At 71.5% G+C, this 19,615-nt stretch overlaps 5 protein-coding genes across 5 annotated transcripts in view; 3 read left to right on the top strand and 2 right to left on the bottom strand.

Annotated features, from left to right (window-relative positions):
* Positions 1-2,269: 2,269 nt before the first annotated feature.
* Positions 2,270-5,977, top strand: AURANDRAFT_54697 (hypothetical protein; the record flags this gene model as incomplete). The annotated part of the gene is made up of 3 exons (XM_009041799.1): positions 2,270-3,349; positions 3,410-4,504; positions 4,709-5,977. 3 exons carry the CDS (start codon positions 2,270-2,272, stop codon positions 5,975-5,977), a joined length of 3,444 nt encoding a protein of 1,147 aa, XP_009040047.1.
* A 2,723-nt stretch (positions 5,978-8,700) lies between these two features.
* AURANDRAFT_66438 (hypothetical protein) lies at positions 8,701-10,287 on the bottom strand (the record flags this gene model as incomplete). The annotated part of the gene is made up of 1 exon (XM_009041658.1): positions 8,701-10,287. The coding sequence occupies one exon, from the start codon at positions 10,285-10,287 to the stop codon at positions 8,701-8,703; it is 1,587 nt and encodes a 528-aa protein (XP_009039906.1).
* A 263-nt stretch (positions 10,288-10,550) lies between these two features.
* AURANDRAFT_66437 (hypothetical protein) lies at positions 10,551-11,447 on the top strand (the record flags this gene model as incomplete). The annotated part of the gene is made up of 1 exon (XM_009041800.1): positions 10,551-11,447. One exon carries the CDS (start codon positions 10,551-10,553, stop codon positions 11,445-11,447), a length of 897 nt encoding a protein of 298 aa, XP_009040048.1.
* A 16-nt stretch (positions 11,448-11,463) lies between these two features.
* AURANDRAFT_17715 (hypothetical protein) lies at positions 11,464-11,676 on the bottom strand (the record flags this gene model as incomplete). The annotated part of the gene is made up of 1 exon (XM_009041657.1): positions 11,464-11,676. A coding segment is annotated over one exon (213 nt), but the record flags the coding sequence as incomplete, so codon positions are not given.
* A 594-nt stretch (positions 11,677-12,270) lies between these two features.
* The window catches only part of AURANDRAFT_66436 (hypothetical protein), a gene marked incomplete at both ends in the record, with an annotated part of 9,918 nt that continues 2,573 nt past the window's right edge, over positions 12,271-19,615 (top strand). Inside the window, 7 exons of the mRNA XM_009041801.1 lie at positions 12,271-13,328; positions 13,529-16,244; positions 16,361-16,760; positions 16,810-17,108; positions 17,163-17,595; positions 17,642-17,717; positions 17,893-18,327. Of these exons, the coding sequence (XP_009040049.1) occupies positions 12,271-13,328; positions 13,529-16,244; positions 16,361-16,760; positions 16,810-17,108; positions 17,163-17,595; positions 17,642-17,717; positions 17,893-18,327 (5,417 nt within the window). The remainder of the gene's footprint in view (positions 13,329-13,528; positions 16,245-16,360; positions 16,761-16,809; positions 17,109-17,162; positions 17,596-17,641; positions 17,718-17,892; positions 18,328-19,615) is intronic.

Here is a 19,615-nt window from a genome sequence, read left to right as displayed (position 1 = left end):
CCGGCCACGCCGTGGGCCGCGGTCGAGGCGGACCCCAGCCAACTCGCCGGCGCCGCGAGTTTGGCAATCCTTGGCGGCCTGCCTCGCCGTCCTGTTGGCTGCGCGCGTCGCTGTCCGTGAGCGGCACACGCGCGCCAACATGAGCATGAGCGCGGCGTCGCCGCGCGATCGCATTCCGAAGAAGGAGAAGAAGGAGAAAAAGGAGGAGCCCGAGCCCGAGCCGGCGAAGAGCGCAGCGAACGGCGCGGCGGAGGGCGAGCGCGGCCGGAAGCGGTCGCCGTCGCCGGCCCGGGCGCGGAAGCGGTCGCCGTCGCCGGCCCGGGCGCGCAAGCGGTCGCCGTCGCCGAAGCGCAAGCGGTCGCCGTCGCCGAAGCGGAAGCGGTCGCCGTCGCCCGCGCGGGGCCGGAAGCGGTCGCCGTCGCCCGAGAAGCGGAAGCGGTCGCCGTCGCCCGGGAAGCGGAAGCGGTCGCCGTCGCCCGAGAAGCGGAAGCGGTCGCCGTCTCCCCAGGACCGCAAGCGGTCGGCGTCGCCCGAGAAGGAGAAGAAGAAGAAGAAGCGGTCGCGGCGGCGGCGGTCGCCGTCGAGCAGCGGTTCGCCGTCGCCCGAGCGGCGCAAGAAGAAGAAGAGGGACCGCGACGACGCGCCGGCGCGCGCGCCGCGCGTGTCCAAGTTCAGCAGCGCGCCGCCGCCGGGCTACGTGCCCGCGGTGTCGTCGGAGGCGCTGCCGGACCAGCACGCGGCCGTCGCCGCGGCGATGCAGAAGGCGCAGGCGCTCGGCGGCGGCTTCTCGTCCATCGGCGGCTCCGGCGCCATCGGCAACATCTCGGCCATGAAGGCCTTCGGCCTCGTGCCGCCCCCCGCGGGCGGCGTGCCCGAGGGCGTGCCCGAGGTCGGGGCCGTGCTCCAGGGCCTCTGCGAGCGGTGCCAGCCCTTCGGCGCGTTCATCAAGCTCAGTGGCAACCTGGGCCACGGCATGATCCACACGTCGCGCTTCCGGCCCGAGGACACGCGGCGCTACGAGACCGTCGAGGAGGTCGAGCGCGTCGTGCCGCCGGGCACGACGCTCTGGGTCCACGTGCTCGAGATCAAGGACCAGGGCAAGGTCGCGCTGAGCCTGCGCGGCGTCGACCAGCGCACGGGCGCGCTCATGCCCGAGGCGGCCATGGCCCCGGGCCCCGGCGGCGGCGGCGGCGGCGGCGGCTTCGGCGGCATGGCGCCGCGGTCCGCGCCGAGCTACGGCCCGCCGCCGGAGGTCAACTCGCAGCACCGGGGCTTCGTGAAGCGCGTCGAGAACTACGGCTGCTTCGTCACGCTCGACGGCTTCGCCGACGGCATGGTCCACGTGTCGCAGCTCGAGCGGAACCGGCGCTTCAACGGCGCGGACGAGATCATGCAGGTCTACCCCCTCGGCGCGCCCATCCACGTCGTCTGCACGGGCGTCAAGGAGAACGGCCGCGTCGAGCTCTCCGCGGCCTGCGTCGACCAGGCCACGGGCGAGCGCCTGCCGGAGCAGCAGCTCATGCTCGGCAACGGCGGCGCCTACGGCCGGCCGGGCCTGGGCTTCGGCGGCGGCGCGCCCAGCGCGCCCCCGGGCGTGCCCGACCTCCACACGGTGCACCGCGGCGTCGTCAAGCGGCTCCAGCCCTTCGGCGCGTTCGTGACGCTCGAGGGCAACTACGGCGACGGCCTCGTCCACATCTCCCAGATCGTCAAGGGCGTGCGGCTCAACGACGAGCACGACATCGCGGCGCACGCGGCCCCGGGCCAGCAGGTCTTCGCCTACGTCAAGGAGATCAAGGCCAACGGCCGCTACGAGCTCTCGATGTCGCGCGTCGACCAGTCGACGGGCGCCGTGCTGCCCGAGGACCCGCCGCCGCAGCAGGGCTACGGCGGCGGCTGGCAGCCGGCCTACGCCTCCTACCCGCCGCCGGCCATGGAAAACCCCTACGCGAACTATCCCGGCTACGGCCCGCCGCCGCCCGTCAACTACGGCGCGCCCATGCCCCCCGCGCCGCCGGTGGCCGTGCCGACGCAGTTCACGGGCTACACGGCGCCGCCGCCGCCGGCGGCCGACGAGCCGCTCCCGCCCGGCATGTGATGCTACCTCGCTTCGCCCCCGCAGCCCCGTAACGCCGTCGTCGTCCGGGACGGCAAGGTTGGGGGAAACATCGCGGTCTCGCGGCTTCGCCGAGCTGCAGCCGAGCTGCGGCATGATGAGCCTCTCCTGCCGCTGAGGTGATAGGCCGGGACGGCGAACGAGTGATACGCGATGGCCGACGTGTCCAGCCTGGACGTCAGGCTCTACGTCAAGCGCCGGCCGCTGCTGCGCCTTGATGTGGGTCCCTTCGCCGTCGCCTACGGCGCGCTCCACGGCGCGGCCTGGGCGGCGCCGTCGCCGCCCGTCGCGGCCCTCGTGGCCATCCCCGTCGTGCTGACCCTGCACCTCTTCGTGTTCCTGAGCACGCGCTGGAGCGTCGCCTGCAGGTGCCTCGTCGCCTACCGGCGCGTGGACGGCGCCGGCGCGGCAACACACGCCTTAGCGACGCCCGCGGACGCGAAGTTCCGCGAGCTCGTGGCGCTCGCGCGCGACGCGGCGCGCGGCGGCGCGCACTTCTCCTTCCAGCGGCGCGTCTTCGTCGCCGACGGCGGGGCCTGGGCGCCCCTCGCGCCCATTACCGACGGCCCGCTCGCGGGCTACTGCGGCGCGCGGGGGCTCGAGACCGAGGCGGCGGCCGAGGCCGCGCGGCGGCGCTGGGGGCCGAACGCGTTCGACATCCCGGACCCGACGTTCGGCGAGCTCTTCGAGGAGCACTACCTCGCGCCCTTCTTCGTCTTCCAGGTCTTCTGCTGCGCGCTGTGGTCGCTCGACGAGTACTGGCTCTACAGCTGCGTGACGCTGTGCATGCTGCTGCTCTTCGAGGCGACGCTGTGCTTCCAGCGGTTGCGGTCCCTGGAGCATCTGCGGGCCATGCGCCGGCCGCCGCGCCTCGTCTACGCGCTGCGGCTCGGCGCGTGGCGGCCGTGCCTCTCGGACGATCTCGTGCCGGGCGACGTCTGCTCGCTGGCCGCGCCGAGCCGGAGCCGCCAGGCGCGCGGCGGCGTCGGCACGGGCGGCGCGACGATCCCCTGCGACTGCCTGCTCCTCGACGGCGCGGCGGTGGTCAACGAGGCCATGCTCACGGGCGAGAGCGTGCCGCAGCGGAAAGAAGGCGCGGCGCTCGCGGACCGCGACGCGACGGGCGCGCTCGCGGGCGCGCTCCTCGTGGACACGGCCCACCGGCGCCACGTGCTCTTCGGCGGCACGGACCTCATCGACGCGACGCCGGGCGCGCCGGCGCCGCAACCCGTCGTCGACGACGGCCGCGACCTCGACGACGACGACCTGCCGCTGGGCATGACGGTGCGCGAGCCGGCGCGCGCGGCGCCGCCGGACCGGGGCATCGTCGTTGTGGTATTGCGCACGGGCTTCGAGACGGCCCAGGGCCAGCTCATGCGCACGATCCTCTTCGCGACGGAGCGCGTGCTCGGGTCGTCGGAGACGGGCCGGTTCATCGGCACGCTCCTGGTCTTCGCGGTCTGCGCGTCGGCCTACGTCCTGCGCGAGGGCCTCCGGGACCCGGACCGGAACCGCTTCAAGCTCTGCCTCCACTGCGTGCTCATCGTCACGTCCGTCGTGCCCCCGGAGCTGCCCATGGAGCTGAGCCTCGCCGTCACGAACTCGCTCGCGGCGCTCGCCAAGTCGGCGGTCTACTGCACGGAGCCCTTCCGCATCGCCTTCGCGGGGGCGCTGGACGTGTGCTGCTTCGACAAGACGGGCACGCTCACGTCCGACGAGCTCGCGGTCCGCGGCGTCGCGCTCGAGCCGCTCGACGCCTTGGCGCTCGCGAAGGCGCGCGACGTCGACGCGGACTGCGCCGTCGTCTTGGCCGCGTGCCACGCGCTCGCCGCCGTCGACGGCCGCCTCGTCGGCGACTCGCTCGAGCGCGCGCAGCTCGCCGCGGTGGGCTGGGCCGTCGCGTCGTCGGACGTCGTCGCGCCCGCGGCGCCGCGGGAGAAGAAGTCGGGCGACCGGGGCCCGCCGCCGCCGGGCCCGAAGACGCCGCTCCGCGTGCTCCACCGCTACGGCTTCGCGAGCGAGCTCCGGCGCATGTCCTGCGTCGTCGCGCCCGCGAGCCCGCGCAACGACGACGGCGCGACCGTCGTCTGTAAAGGCGCGCCCGAGGCGCTCCGGCCCCTGCTCGCCGTCGTCCCCGCGGGCTTCGACGCGGCCTACGAGGCCCACGCGGCGGCGGGCCACCGCGTGCTCGCGCTCGCGAGCCGCCCCGCGGACGACGGCGACGCGGCGAAGCACGCGCGCATGTCGCCGGCGACGTGGCGCCGCGTGCCCCGCGCGACCGCGGAGCGGGGCCTCGCCTTCCGGGGCTTCCTCTGCCTCCAGTCGCCCCTGAAGCCGGGCACGGCCCAGGTCATCGACCACCTCAAGGCGTCGTCGCACGCGTGCGTCGTCATCACCAGGGCGGGAAAAGAGTGCGAAATTCCCAACTTCAAAGGCTCCTAGCTCGGCCGTTTTCCACTCGTTTCGGCTGATTTTTGGACGAGCGATCATCTCTTGGAACGGCCCCGAAGCGTGGATGTTTTTTTTTTCCGGAACGCGCGCGCGCGGAACACTCACGTTGAAGCGACGTTGAATCTCTCTTTTGCTGCCCAGGTCATCACGGGCGACAACGTGCTGACCGCCGCGCACGTCGCGCGGGCCGTCCATATCGCCGACGCGGCGAAGGAGGCGCTCGTGCTCGAGACGACCGACGCCGGCGGCGTCGTCTGGCGGCGCCTGGGCGGCGGCGGCGACACGCGGGCCTTCGACGCGGCCGCCGTGCCCGCGCTCGCGGCGGACTACGACCTCTTCTGCCGCGGCGACGCCGTCGACGCCGCGGAGGCCGCCGGCTGCCTCGGCCCCGTCGCGCTGCACTGCGCCGTCTTCGCGCGGGCGTCGCCGAAGCAGAAGGAGCGCGTCATCGACGCGCTCAACGCCGCGGGGAAGACGACGCTCATGTGCGGCGACGGCACGAACGACGTCGGCGCGCTGAAGCGCGCGCACGTCGGCGTGTCCATCATGAACAGCCCCGTGCTCGAGAAGTCGCTGGCGAAGCAGGAGACGAAGCGGCTGAAGCGCGGCGACGCCGGCGTCGCGGGCATGCGCCGGGCGCTCGCGGACGCGGAGCTCGACGCGATGGACGACGACCCGACGCTCGTGAACCTCGGCGACGCGTCCATCGCGTCGCCCTTCACGTCGAAGCGCGCGACCATCGAGTGCGTGCTCGCCATCGTCTGCCAGGGCCGCTGCACGCTCGTGTCGATGATCCAGATCTTCAAGATCTTGGCGCTCATGTGCCTCGTGTCCGCGTACATGCTCTCGTCGCTCTACCTCCACGGCGTCAAGCAGGGCGACTCGCAGATGACCTGCGTCGGCCTGCTGACGGCGGGCCTCTTCTTCCTCTGCTCGCGCGCGAAGCCGCTGGAGACGCTGAGCGCCGCGCGGCCGCCGCTCCGCGTCTTCTCGCCCCGGCCCGCGGCGTCCATCGCCGCGCAGTTCGCCGTGCACCTATTCGCGCTCGTCAAGGCCGTCGAGCTCTGCGCGCCCCACGAGCCGCGGGAGCGCCACGCGCCCGACGGCGCCTTCAGCCCGTCGACGATCAACAGCGCCGTCTTCCTGCTCACGGCCGTCGTCCAGCTCAACACGTTCGCGGCCAACTACACGGGCGAGCCCTTCATGGAGTCGCTCCGCGACCACGTCGCGCTGAGCCGCCTCCTCGCCGCCGTCTACGTGCTCCTCTTTGCGGCCGCGGCCGGCGCCGCGCCCTTTCTGGGCTCCTGGCTCCAGCTCGCGGACTGGCCCGACGCGCGGTTCCGCGACGACTTCCTCAAGCTCCTCGCGGCCGACACGCTCGCCGTCGGCGCGCTGGCCTTCGCGCTCTAACGCGGGGTTCCGGCGCGTTAGTACAGCCGCTGGTGGCCCTGGCCGCCGACGGCGTCGATGAGCGCCGCCACCCGCCACGTCGCCGTGCGCCGGTCCTGCTGCAGGCGCACGACGAACGCGTGCTCGGGCAGCGCCGCGTCCCGCTTCGGGATGCCCGACGGGTGCCGCGTCGCGGCCAACGGCGACGCGACGACCCGCGCGGACACGGACGCCATGGCGCCGCGCGTCGCCGTGCCCTCGATGCGCGTGAGCTCGCCGAAGTCGATGCGCGAGCAGCCGACGAACGGCTGCAGGCTCGGCGACAGCAGGCCGCGCGCGACGAAGCGCTCGAGCTCGCGGTCCTCGGTCTGCGCGACGGCCGCGCGGCACGGCGGCGTCATGAAGTTGTAGGCGCGCTCGAGGCCCGCGTTCTCGTGCGGGACGTCGACGAACTGCAGGCCGCGGAGCGTCGCGGAGGCGACCGTCTCGGGAGACAGGTCCGCGCTCGGCTCCATCGGCGCGCAGCGCGCGGCGAACTCGCCCGTCGCCCAGTCGTCGTCGGCCACGCGTCGCCGCGTTCGCGCAGCATGGTGCGGTTGCGGCATCCAGAGCGCGCTGGCCACTGCGATGGTCGCGAAGCGCCGCAGCATGTTTGGGTGCTGGTGCACTGCGCGTGCGGCGGCGCGGCGCACCGACGAGCACAGCCGGGAGAGCTTCACCACTGCAGCAACCCGGCCAACATGCGGAGTTGCCCACACAAACACATCTACAAAGGCCGATTACTGCCCGCAGCAGGCCGCGTCGACTTGCCCGATTACTGCTGCAGGCGCATACTAGACGATGCCGTGGCCCGCGAAGGGCTGCGGCGCCTCCGGCGGCGGCGGCGGCAGTGGCGGCGCCATCGCCACTGCGAAGAGCGAGCCCGGCGTAAGCCGCCCGTCGGGGACGATCACTGTCACAAGGCTTCCGTCCGGTGCCGGGACCGTCATTTGCGCTCCGGGGTCGACGCCGGCCGGCACCTCGACCTGGAAGGTCAGCGGCGGCGGCGCGACAACCGTCTCGGTCGTCTCGGTAGGAGGTGGCCCGCTCCCTCCGCTGGCTCCGGCACCGCGCTTACCGCGCTTCTTCTTCTTTTTCTCTTGCTTCCGGCGATATTTTTCTGAGTCCTCATCGACGCCAGGACAAAAATACATGAGCCCCCCGAGGATGAGGAACATGGCGACCACAATGGCGATTACGATTTCGGCCGGGAGATCAGTGTCTGCCCCCTTATTCTTCTTCGTTCTACCAAGAGGCATGACGTCCGGCGCAGCGACGATGTCGACAGCAACCGAAGATCAGCCCGGCTGCTCACCCTCGAGCAGGGCTGCCCAGGGCTGGATCTCAGAAACCGCTAGAACACTGCGGCAACGCGGCGGCAACATGCGTCATTGCCCCCACACAAATCACTACAGAGGTCGATTACTGCCCACGCAGGCCGCGTCGATGACGTCGACGACGAGCCAGGTCTTCGTCCGTCGGTCCTGCTGCAGACGCACGGCGAACGTGTACTCCGGGCCAGCTCCGTCGTGTCCTTTGGGATCCCGGACGGGTGCCGCGTGGCCGCCAACGGCGACGCGACGATGTGGACCGACACGCTCGCCATCGCTCCGCGCGTCGGCGTGCCGTCGATGACGCTCATCTCCCCAAAGTCGATGCGCGACGCGCCGATGAACGGCTGCAGCAACGGCGACAGCAGCCCCCGCTCGACGAAGACGTCGAGGCCGCGGTTCTCGATCTGCCGGCCGCGGTCCGAGACCAGGACGCGGCACGGCAGCGTCATGAAGTTGTAGGCCCGCTCGAGGCCCGCGTTCTTGTGCGGGATGTCCACGAATTGCAGGCCGCGCAGGCACGATGACGCCACCGACTCCGGCGACAGGTCCGCGTCCGGCGACATGGGAGCGCTGCGCGCCGCGAATTCGCCCTTCGTCCAGTCCGGCTCGGCGGCGACGCGCTCCTCGGTAGACTCGGTAGCGACCCCATGGTTTTCAAAGAAGAACTCCTCCGCGCGCAAGCGCGTGCGCGACAGGCGCGATTTGGGTGAGGCCCAAAACGCCGACACATGGGCAGTCGTCGCCGCGCGGCGCGCCGAACGTCGCGATTGAGGTGTGGCCGGTTGCGGCGACATAAAAGCATGTGTTAATGCGCACAGCGTCAAGCAGGTCACAGCTATATTACAGCAGTCCATGCTGCGCAAGGGCAAAGCTTGGCGGCTCGTTTGCCACAACATCGGCGATCACAGCTCGGCCACCACCGCGAGGTCGCCGCCGTCGGCCGCCGCCCAGCGTCGAGACCAAAACTAAGATGATGTGGGCCGCGCGCGCATTCTCCCGAGCGCTGCCGTCGCAAGCGCAGCACCACATCCACCTCGCCTTCGGCGCCTTGTTTTCCCTGTCGCTGGTCGCCATCGACAATGGCAACCCTCTCACGGACGCGCTCTGGCACATGAATCGCAACGCGCGCAAAGCGAAGAAGGCGAATCATGGCGCGAGGCCGGTGAGCCATAAAAGGCGAAAGGCCAAGGCGCATCGCAAGGGTATGCCGACGCTGAGCCGCCGCAAGGCGAAACGGTAGCCGCGCGCTCGTATAACATCGTCTCGTTTAATATCGACGCCCGAGCCGCCTCGTTGTTATACTCACACCCTCGTGTTACGTACAACATCGCCTCGTTTCATATCGATGCCCGAGCCGCCGCGTCGCTGTACTCACACCCGCGTGTTAGCCGCGCCGCGCGCGGGCACGGCGTCGGCGTCGATGCCGTCGTCCTCGTCGTCCGTGAACTCGGACTCGCGCGCGTCCGGCGCGGCGTCGGCGTCGAAGCCCTCGACCTCGACGATGAGCGGCGCGTGCGACGGCGAGGCCGCGGCCGCCGGCGGCGCCGCTTCGACGTCCGCCTCGCGGAGCGGGTTCGTCGACCGGGACCGGACCATCTCGTAGGTCCGCGCGTCGTCGTCCGGCGCGTCCAGCCGCCGCGACGCGAAGGCGCAGACGAGCGACGTCGCCGCGCCGTAGAGCAGGAACGTCGACGCCGCGCGGACGCGCGGGTCCGCGGCGCGTAGCGCCGAGGCGTTGATGGTCCAGGCGAAGAGCACGGCGCCCGCCGTCGGGCCGAGGGCCTTGCCGAGGCTGCCGAGCGTGACGTTGACGCCCTGGAACGCGCCGCGGTCCTCCGTGGACACGGTCGCGTTCGCGACGGCCGTCAGCGCGGAGAAGAAGACGGTGTCGCCGCACTTGACGAAGCCGTGGACGAGGACCAAAGCGGCGACGGCGCCGCCCTCGCCGAAGGCCGCCTCGAGCGCGTAGGCCGCGACGGGGAGCGCCGCGATCGCCGGGCCGTTGCGCGCGAGCGCGCCGAGCACGCCGCCGCGCTCGCCGACGCGCGCGACGTGCTTCTCGTAGAGCGCGAACTGGACGACGACCATGAAGACGCCGACGGCGCCCAGCGCCTGGCCCACGCGCGCCATGCTCAGCCCGAGGCCGCCGCTCGCCTCGGACGCGACGGCCCAGAGGCAGACGACCTCCGTGACGCCGATCTCGACGGCGCTGTAGAGGGCGTAGGTCGCGATGGCCGCCGCCGCGGCCCTGTTCTGCAGGATCGCCGTCCGCGGCTTCGCCGCGGCGGCCGCCGGCGGCCGCGCGGCGCGCGTCTCGGGGATGAACGCCGCGACGCAGGGCAGCAGGAGCAGCCCCAGGAGCGCCGTCAGCAGGTTCGGCGGCAGGTAGGGGTAGCGCTCGAAGACCGCGAAGCCGCGCTTCAGCGCCCGGTTGCCCGCCAGGACGCCGCCGATCGCGGGGCCGACGACGACGCCGATGCTGTAGCTGCCTAAAACCCAGGCGACGGCGCGGCTCCGCCGCTTCTGCTGCTCGTCGGCCTCGAGCGCCGCGTCCGCGACGAGCTCCGTCGCCGACGTGCGCGCGACGATGGGAATGCCGTTGAACAGCCCCGTCAGAAAGCGCGTCAGGATCGCCGCGCCGATGGAGCGGCACGACCCGAACGCGACGGCGAGCGCGGCGTTCGTCGCGAGCCCGAGGAAGAGCACGGGCTTGCGGCCGAAGCGGTCCGCGGCGCGGCCCAAGGGATACGCGCCGATGACCCTCCCGACCATGAACGCGGCCGTGATGACGCCGCTCCAGTAGCCCGCCGCGTCGACGTCCTCCGCGGCGCCGGCCTCGACGACGTAGTAGGCGAGGTAGGGGAAGACGGAGGTGACCGTGTAGATGTTGACGAGGAAGCAGCACGACAGCGTGATTACGGCGCGCGCCGGGAAGGGCTTGGTCGTCTCCTCTGGCATTTTCTATGGCTCTACTGCTGCTTCGCGGCTGTGTGATTTCTATGGCTGCTTAGCGGCGGCGGGACTGCCAAATGGAGCTGTTTTCGCTAGCGGCGGGATGCGCCATGTTGCGAGGGCGTATTATGGCGTGGAAGCGCTGCGTATTAGCATGGAACGCGCTGCTTGGCGCCTCGAAAATCGCTCGTCCATGCCTCACGGAGCCCATGTTGATGGGATGTTGAGGCTCGCCGGCCCGGCGGCTCTTTTTGCTGCGCAAGGCAGCCATGGCTCAGATCGAGGCAACCGCCACGAACGCCCTCGACGCGGCGCTAACAGAGCTGCGGAGGTCGCCCATCGAAGGGCCGCACCCGACGTCGGCGAGCGACGCGCGCGCCTGGGCCGACGCGCGCGGCTACGCCTGGGGCGACGACGCGGCGCACCTCGCCGCCTTCCTCGAGTGCGAGGCGCGCGCGGCGAAGCTGGCGGCGGCGAAGCGCGCCCGCGCCGCGCCCGCGGGCGCCGTGCGCAAGCTCCGCGCCGCCGCGCTCGCGCGGGAGCTCGGCGCGGCGGACGCCGACTGCGCGTCGACGGACGCGGCGCTCGCGTTCGCCGTCGCCCGGGCCGAGGCCGGCGGCCCGGCCCTCGGCGCGGACCCGGCGCCGGCGACGCCGGAGCAGCGCGCCAAGCTCGAGGCCGTGCGCGACGCCATGCGGACGGACTACGGCCTGCGGCGGCGGATGATGCTCAAGCGGTGCGACGTCACGGTCCAGGCCTTTTTGTGGAGCGACTCCGCGCGGGGCAACGAGGACGCGATCGTCTCCGCCGTCGCCGCGGCCCGCGACGCCATCGGCGGCGAGCCGCCGCCCCTCGCCGTCGACGACGCGCTCGCGATGTCCCGGCGCCGCGCGCGCGACATCGCCGCGCGGCTCGAGCAGCCCATCTCCGCCACGTCCAAGGTCACCGTCGACGCGCCCATGAAGTCCGTCATCATCGGCGCCGTGCCGGACCGCGGCGGCCACGCCCACAAGCAGCGGCCCTCCGCGCGGGACATGATGCCCGCGTGGCAGCAGCGGACCGAGGGCGGCGGCAAGGGCGGCAAGGGCCGCGGCGGCGGCAGGGGCCGCGGCGGCGGCGGCGGCAAGGGCCGCGGCGGCGGCCGGGGCAAGGGGAAGCGTAAATGAATTTTAGGCGCTAGCGAAGCAGCTCGAGCGCGTCCGCGCCCTTCATGCCGACGGTGACGCCGAGCGCCAGCGCCGCGGGCGACGCCTTCTTGACGTCGGACCCGGCCATGTCCGCGTGCGTCGCGACGCCGGAGAAGATGATGCAGGCCTCCTCGAACTTCTCGGCGACGCCGACGTCGACGTAGGCGCAGGCCGCGTAGCCCTTGCTGCCGCGCGCCACGAGAAGCGGCCGCGCGAGGCCGTCGATGCGGCCGAGGTCGAAGCCGTCGAAGCTGAACGCGGCCATGTGCTGGAGCGGTGCTGGAGGGGTGCTGGAGCGGTGCTGGAGCGGCGCGCGCGGCGGTCCGAGCAATACGTACAAGCAGACCTCTCGAGATCAGTCGTGCAGCATCGATGCAAAGCTCGTCAACACGACCCCATACCCATTAAAAACCGGATCGTTGAATTTAGGGTAAAAGTCAGGGCTGCGCGCGCGATGTGCTCGCGCGCCCGCGGTCGCGCGCCCCGCGTAGGGGTCGAGGGCCGCCACCGCCGGCTTCATCATGATTTGGGGTGGGCAAAAAATGCCATCGGCTCGTCCAAACGACCGACATGGGCCTCAGACAGGCCGCTTCGGGCTGCCCATCGTCTCCCAACAGCTCGGCGGTCAAAGTCGTCTGAGCCAATCACAGAGCTGGATTCGACGACTTTTACCTTTACTCAACAAGGGCTTGCGATCAACGATCCGGTTTTTAATAAGTATCTCCAGTCGGTTTCGTAAGCTCTCGGACCGGGGCAGCATGGGAGGAGCCGTCGTCGCGTAGGCCGGCTCCCCCGCACGAGCATGCCGGCGCCCATCACCAAGGCCCCGAGCCTGGGCAACGCGAAGAAGCCGAGCGGCCGGTCGCCGCGGGGCTCGAAGCAGGCGTCGCCGCGCGTCGCCCGGGGCCAGGTCGGCTCGCCGCGGAGCGTCGACGAGGAGCCGCTGCGGCCGCAGTCGCGGTGGGACTTCCCGACGCAGCAGCTCATGGAGATCCAGAGCCGCGTCCACGACCTCGAGCGGCTGGTCACGGACTACGAGGCGCTCCAGAGCGAGGTCGAGAGCCTGCCCGCGAGCACTCGCTGGTCCGAGCAGCAGGTCCGCGCGGCCGTCGGCTCGCCCGCGAGCGTCGCGTCGTCGCGCGACGCCTCGCCGGAGCGGTCCCAGCCGCCGCCGCGGCCGGGCCGCGCCGCGGACGCGGCGCCGGCGCGCCGCGCGGACGCGGCGCCGCGCGACGGCGGCGGCGCCGCGGCCCCGAGCCGGACCTACCCCGTGGCGCCCGTCGAGGAGCCCAAGCTCCCGCCGCGCGTCGCGTCCCTGGCGCCGGCGAAGGACGAGAAGTACGTCGCCAGGGCGAAGAACCTCGGCGCGTACCGGCGCGACAAGCGGCGGTACACGGCCGCGCGCTACGACGACCTCGCGTCGACGCGGGACGCCCACTCGCCGGAGGTCGACGACGGCCTCCCCCACGACGTCTTCCTGCTGCGCGTCACGCGCAAGCTCGACGCGGCGCTCGTGCAGTACATGACGCGCCAGGGCGTCCACTTCGTCGTCGGCGCGTCGTGGTCCAAGTTCTTCGAGATGGCGGACACGGACAAGAGCGGCCGCGTGACCTTCGACGAGCTCGACCACATGCTCGACCACATCTTGAGGATTCGGTCCCTGAGCCGCTACGAGCGCCGCGTCTTCTGGGCGCGCGTCGACGTCGACGACTCAGGCGAGGCGACGTACGCGGAGTTCGTGAGCTTGATGTACAAGGTGCGGTTGGGCACGTGGCCCGACCTCGACGACGCGCGCTGCGAGGCCATCATCGGGGTCTTGGACGGCGCCGCGGAGAAGTGGCACCGCGCGTCCGGCAACTGGTACAAGACAGGGCAGCACATGAGAGCGAAATTCCCAACTTCAAAGGCTCCTTTCTCGGCCATTTTCCACTCGTTTCGGCTGACTTTTGGACGAGCGATCATCTCTTGGAACGGCCTCGAAGCGTGAGTGTTTTTTTCGGAACGCGCGCGCGCGGAACACTCACGTTGAAGCGACGTTGAATCACGCTTGTGCTGCCCAGGTACAAGATCTTCCGCCAGTTCGACCGCGACGCGTCGGGCGAGATGTCCTTCGAGGAGCTCTGCGCCGTCGTGCGGAACCGCTTCCCCGGCGTTTCGTTGGGCCCGGCGCAGCTCCCCGACGAGGACCTCCAGGGCCTCTGGAAGCGGCTGGACGTCGACCGGTCGTCGACGGTGTCCGTGCAGGAGTTCATGATCTTCATGCGGCGCCACGGCGCGGCCTACTCCATGCACAAGCTCACGGAGTACGCCAAAGCGAAGCGGGGGCTGTCGGAGCGCGCCGAGCCGCCGCCGGTCGTCGCCCTCGACGGCCCGGGGATTTTACGGGTCTTCAACGCGCTCAACCGCGCGCTCGTGGCCCTGTTCCGGCGCCGCGGCGTCCACAGCAGCATCCGGGGCAACTGGGCGCGCATCTTCGCGGAGATGGACGCCGACGAGAGCGGGCGCCTCCACTTCGACGAGTTCCTCGCGTCCGCGCGCGCGATCGGCGTCGCCCGGGACGAGCTCGGCGACCGCGACCTCGCGGGGCTCTGGACGCACGTCGACGCCGACGGGAGCGGCGAGCTGACCATCGACGAGTTCCAGCAGGCGGCCTACTGCCTCCAGGTCGAGCCCTGGCCCGACCTGTTGGCGGCGAACAACGCGGAGCGCCTCGCGCGGGTCATCGAAATCATGAACGGCGCCGCGGACAAGTGGCACCGCGCGGCGGGCAACTGGTACAAGATCTTCCGCATGTTCGACGCCGACGACAGCGGCAAGATGGGCTTCGAGGAGCTCGAGCACGTCCTGCGGGACGGCTTCCCGGGCCTCCACATCCCCGCGGACGAGCTCCGGGACGACGACGTCAAGGGCCTCTGGAAGGCGCTCGACGCGGACCGGAGCCGCGAGGTCTGCGTCCAGGAGTTCATGGTCTTCATGCGGCGCCACGGGTCGGCCCACTCCATGCACCGCCTCACGGACTACGCCAAGGCGAAGCGGGGATTACTGGAAGTCGAGCGGCGGCCCGAGCCCGTGCTGTTGCCCGTCGAGCGGCTCCGCGCGATCGCGCAGCGGCTCCACCGCGCTCTCGGCGGCTTCCTGCGGCGCCAGGGCGTCAAGCTGTCCATCGCGGAGATGTGGACGAAGCTCTTCGAGCTCATGGACGCCGACGGCAGCGGCCGGCTCCGCTTCGCGGAGCTGCTCGAGGCGGTCCGGAAGCTCGGCCTCGGCGAGCAGCACCTCGCGGAGCGCGACGTGCTCGGCCTCTGGACCCACGCCGACGCCGACGCGTCGGGCGAGCTGAGCGCCGACGAGTTCCAGGACGCGGTCTACCGCCTCGAGGTCGAGGCGTGGCTCAATCTGGACACCGTCGAGGGCGAGGCGCGGCTCCGGCAGCTCGTGTCCGTGCTCGACGCCGCCGCGGAGAAGTGGCACCGCGCCAGCGGCAACTGGTACAAGATCTTCCGCATGTTCGACGCCGACGACAGCGGCCACATGCAGTTCGAGGAGCTCGAGCACGTGCTCCGCGACGGCTACCCGGGCCTCGGCCTCGGCGAGAAGCAGGTGTCGACGCCGCACCTCCAGGGCATGTGGCGGAGCCTCGACGCGGACCGGAGCGGCCAGGTGTCCGTCCAGGAGTTCATGGTCTTCATGCGGCGCCACGGCGCGGAGCACTCGATGCACCGGCTCACGGCGTACTCCATGGAGAAGCGGGGCCTCACGCCCCAGGCAACGGCGCGCCCCAAGCACGTCGAGCTGCCCGTGGACCGGCTCCACGGCGTCTGCAAGCTCATCGACAAGGCCCTCGTCGCCGACTTCCGCCGCCGCGGCGTCCACAGCTCCATCGCGGGCAACGTGAAGCGGCTCTTCCGCGAGATCGACGAGGACGGCAGCGACCGCGTCACCTTAGCGGAGCTCGAGGGGGCCGTGCGCATCCGGCTCCGCCTCGGCGAGGGCCAGGTGACGAAGGAGGACCTGCTGGGCCTCTGGACGTTCGTCGACGCGGACAAGTCCGGCGCGCTGACGGCCGAGGAGTTCCAGCTCGCGCTCTACCACTTCGAGGTCGAGTCCTGGCCCGACTACCTCGCGCCGGAGCTCACGGCCGAGCTGCGGCGCATCCTCGGCGTCATGAACGCGGCCGCGGAGAAGTGGCACCAGGCGGGCGGCAACTGGTTCAAGATCTTCAAGCGGCTCGACACGTCGGGCGACGGCCTCATGGGCTTCGAGGAGATCGAGCACATCATCCGCGCCATCTTCCCGGGGCTGCACATCACGAAGAAGGAGCTCAGCGAGGAGAACCTGCGGGGCCTGTGGAAGGCGCTCGACGCCGACCGGTCGGGCGCGATCTCCGTGCAGGAGTTCATGATCTTCATGCGGCGCCACGGCATGCACCACGAGACCATCCCCTACATCGCGACGAAGCAGCAGAAGGACCGCCTCGCGTCGGAGATGTCCCTGGACCGGCTCGACATCAAGTTCGGCTTCGGCCTCGGCAAGCTGCGCGTGCTCGCGGACAAGTCCAAGGCGCTGCCGAAGCGGGGGCCGGACATCAACGAGTGGGGGTTCTGCGGGCTGCTGCGCGACACGCTCGCCATCGACGAGGCGGCGCTCTCCGACGACGACATCCACACGATCTGGCGCGCGATCGACACGGACGCGGCGGGCGCCATCGCCCACGACGTGTTCCTCCGCTGGGCCCTCGACCCCCCGCCCCTCCGCGAGCCCGAGCTCGACAACCTCGTCGGCACACCCCGCGCGAACACGCCCGGCAGCCGCAACTAGTCGTCTCTTCGAGCTTTCGTTGGAGGGGGAACGAGCAGTGCAAGGTGCTCGAGTCTTTAGCCAGCATGGCCGAGGCAGCCCCAGATGCTGCGGACGCCGCTGCTCCTGTCGCTGGACCGGATGCAGCCGCGCGCCGCGACGAGTCCGGCGGCGACGCGGCCAGCGAGAGCGTCGAGCTCGTGGAGCGCGCGAAGAGCGCCGCGGTCCTCGGCCGCGACCTCGAGGCCGACGCTGCCGCGGCGCTCGTCGAGACGGCGACGGGCTACATCCCGCCCTGGGCCTGGCGCTTCCGGCGCCTGGCGCTCGAGGCCCTCGGGGGCGACCCGGAGCACGTGCTGCACCGCATGCTCCTCGACGTGCTCGCGATCTTCGCCTCGTTCGTCGCCGCCGGCGTCGTCGTGTTCCACGCGACGGGCGCGGGCAGCGGCGACCGGCGCTGGCGACCGGGCTACTGCCTCTACCGCTTTGCGCGGCGTCCCGCGCCTCGTCCCCGCGGGCGCCCGACCGCGGCCGCCCCTCGCAGATTCCATCAACATCGGCTTCGCCGTTGGCTCGGCGCCGCGGATGGCCGCGACGCCCGCGGCCAAGGTGTTCACGATCCTCTACTGCGTCTACGGCAACGCGATCGTCGTCTCCGCGCTGCAACTGCTGCGGCGCGCCGCGGCGCTCCGCGAGCTCGGGCGCGCGGACCTCGCCGCGGACAGCCGCTACGGCATGTTCCTGCTCCTGACGCCCTACTTCCTCGTTTCGCTCGCGCTCAGCATGGTCGTCGCGAAGCTCTTCGCGGGCTACGGCGAGGCCGTCGACATGATCATCTTCGCGGTGCGTCGCCGCGCGCGCCGCGTCCGCGCGCGGCGGACGATCGATCGCGCGCAGGTGACGAACGCGACGTCCTGCGGCATCTTCGTCGGCGATAGGCGGCGTCATCCGAGGAAGACGCACCTGCTAACGGAGCTCTCCTATCTCTTAGGCAACGACGAGGAGGCGAACTACGTCGCGACGGCCTGCGCCATGGTCGTGTCGATCCCGACGTGCGCCGCGTGGACGGGCGAGGCGAGCCACCTGCTCGTCTCGAGCTACGAGGCCCTCGAGGACGGCGGCGCCGCCGCGGCCGAGGAGACGCGCTGGTCCCGGGGCCGCGCGCGCGCCTTCCGCGCGCTGGGCCTCGACGGCGCGGTGCAGCGCTGCGCCGCGGACCTCGGGCTCATCTTCCTCGCGTGGGTGCTCGTCGGGAGCCTCTTCTACAAGTACGACACGCCGGCGGATCCCTGGAACGACGGCTACGCCGTCTACTACAGCCCGAAGCCGCGTCCTTCGAGAGATGTTCGCCGACGAAACACGGACGCATGCGGTAGGCGTGAACATCGGCCTGAACCTGGGCTCGGCGCCGCGGCACCCGACGAACGCGCCCGCGGACGGGGCGGGAAAGGGGTGATTCAAGTTCGCTTCAATATGAGTGTTCCGCGCGCGACCGTTTCGGGAAAAGCATCCACGCGTCGAGGACGCTCCGAGAGATGATCGCTCGTCCAAAAATGAGCCGAAACGAGTGGAACATGACCGAGATATGAGCCTCAAAGTTGGGAAGTTCGCACTCTTTTCCTGCCAGGCCCGCGAAGCTGTGCACCGTGGTCTACTCGCTTCTCGGGAACATGCTCATCATCAACTCGCTCGGCCTGCTGGACCGCCTCGCGACCGTGCGGTCCATCGAGCGGCAAAGCGGCGGCGCGGCGGGGTGGGTGCGCGGCCACAAGTACGGGCTCCTGGCCGCGCTGAGCGCGCTCTACGGCGCGACGCTCGTCTTCGCGGGTCTCGTGGCGCGCTACGCGGCGAGGTACGACAAGTTCCTCGATTGTCTGCTCTTCGCGGTGACGAACTCCATGACCTGCGGCCTCCTCTACGGACAACCGTCGTCGCGCGACTGGTGGTGGACGACGGCGTCCGTCGTCCTGTCCGTCCCGGCGGCGGCCGCGTGGTGCTCCGAGCTCGCGCACCTCGTGTTCCTCGAGTACGAGAACAACGAGGCCGCGCTCTACGCGATCGCGTCGAAAAAGGCCGGGGCGCGGCGGGAAGGGGAGGAGCTCGGTGGTTAGCTAGGAACGTCGCGCCGCGCTCTTGGACCCGGTCGCGGCGCAGATGCCCGGCGCGGCGTCGACGTCGCCGGACCGCGCGAGGGCCGGGATGCAGGACGCCGGGTCGGCGAGCGCGGCGCGCCACTCGTCGCAGAAGATGCCGCGCGCGGCTCCGTAGAGCGCGCGGTCGAGGCCGTTGTGGCGCTCGAAGGCCCGCCGCAGCGTCGCGTTCGAGGCGACGGCCGCGGCGCGCCGCAGCGACTCCGCGTTCGAGCGGCGCGCGCCGACGTCCGCGAGCGTCCGGAAGTCGTCGCGGAGCTTGTGGCACGTGCTCGCGTTCACGGAGAACGCGCGCGCGAGCAGCGCGTAGGACTCGCGGGGCGCCTCGAGCAGCCCGAAGGGGACGCGTCGGAGGACGCCGACGCCGCGGGCCAGCGCCGCGTCGTCGGGCGTCGCCGCGCCCGCGTACGCGTGCTCGTTCATGCCGAGCATGCGCGTGGCGACGTTCGCGTAGGCCGACGCGCGCGCGTAGTCCAGGAACGTCGCCGACGCGTAGTCCGGGGACGTCGCCGACGCGTTCCGCCGGACGCGGGCCTCCCCGCGGAGACGCCGCCGCGCGAGGAAGCCGCCGACGGGCGGCCAGCCGACGCCGAACTCGTCGCTGCCGGGGTGGTGGCCGCGGTAGAACCACCCGCTGACCGCGCGGCGCCAGGGATCGCGCAGGAACGTGAAGCAGAGCGCGCAGCCGAACCAGGGCCGGTCGCGGCGCCGCGGGTAGCGCGCGAGGAAGTCGCGCCCGAGCGCGTCGGGCCAGCGCCGCGGCGGCGCGCGCACCTCGCAGGGGTGGTTGCGCGCGTGCGACTCGAGCGGCGCGCCGTAGGCCTGGTCGAGGCCGTGCGCCGCGTGGCAGAGCTCGAGGGCCGCGTCGTGCGACGGCATGGGGTTGCACGCGCGGCGCAGCTCGCGGTCGCCGACGCCGGGCACCTCGTCCTTCGACGGGATCGCGCCGGTCCGGCGAAACGCGTCGCAGATGGCGACGCACTCGGGCGACGCGTACGGCTTCGCGTACGCCATCGCCTCGCAGCGTATCATCTTCGCCGCCGCGTCGGCCGTCGTGCCGCCGAACTTGGGAATGTGGATCGCGTGCACGTTCAATTGGCTCAGCTCCGTCGCGCGGAAGCGCGGCCAGGAGGCACCGGTGCGCGCAGCGACGACGAGGACGACGAGGCCTCTGGTTGCCATCGCGGCCTGGATGGCGCG

The sequence above is a fragment of the Aureococcus anophagefferens genome, assembly GCF_000186865.1.
Source record: "Aureococcus anophagefferens unplaced genomic scaffold AURANscaffold_23, whole genome shotgun sequence".
NCBI lineage: Eukaryota > Pelagophyceae > Pelagomonadales > Pelagomonadaceae > Aureococcus > Aureococcus anophagefferens.
Note: the sequence above shows the minus strand (reverse complement) of the source record. Positions and strands in the feature narration are given on the sequence as shown.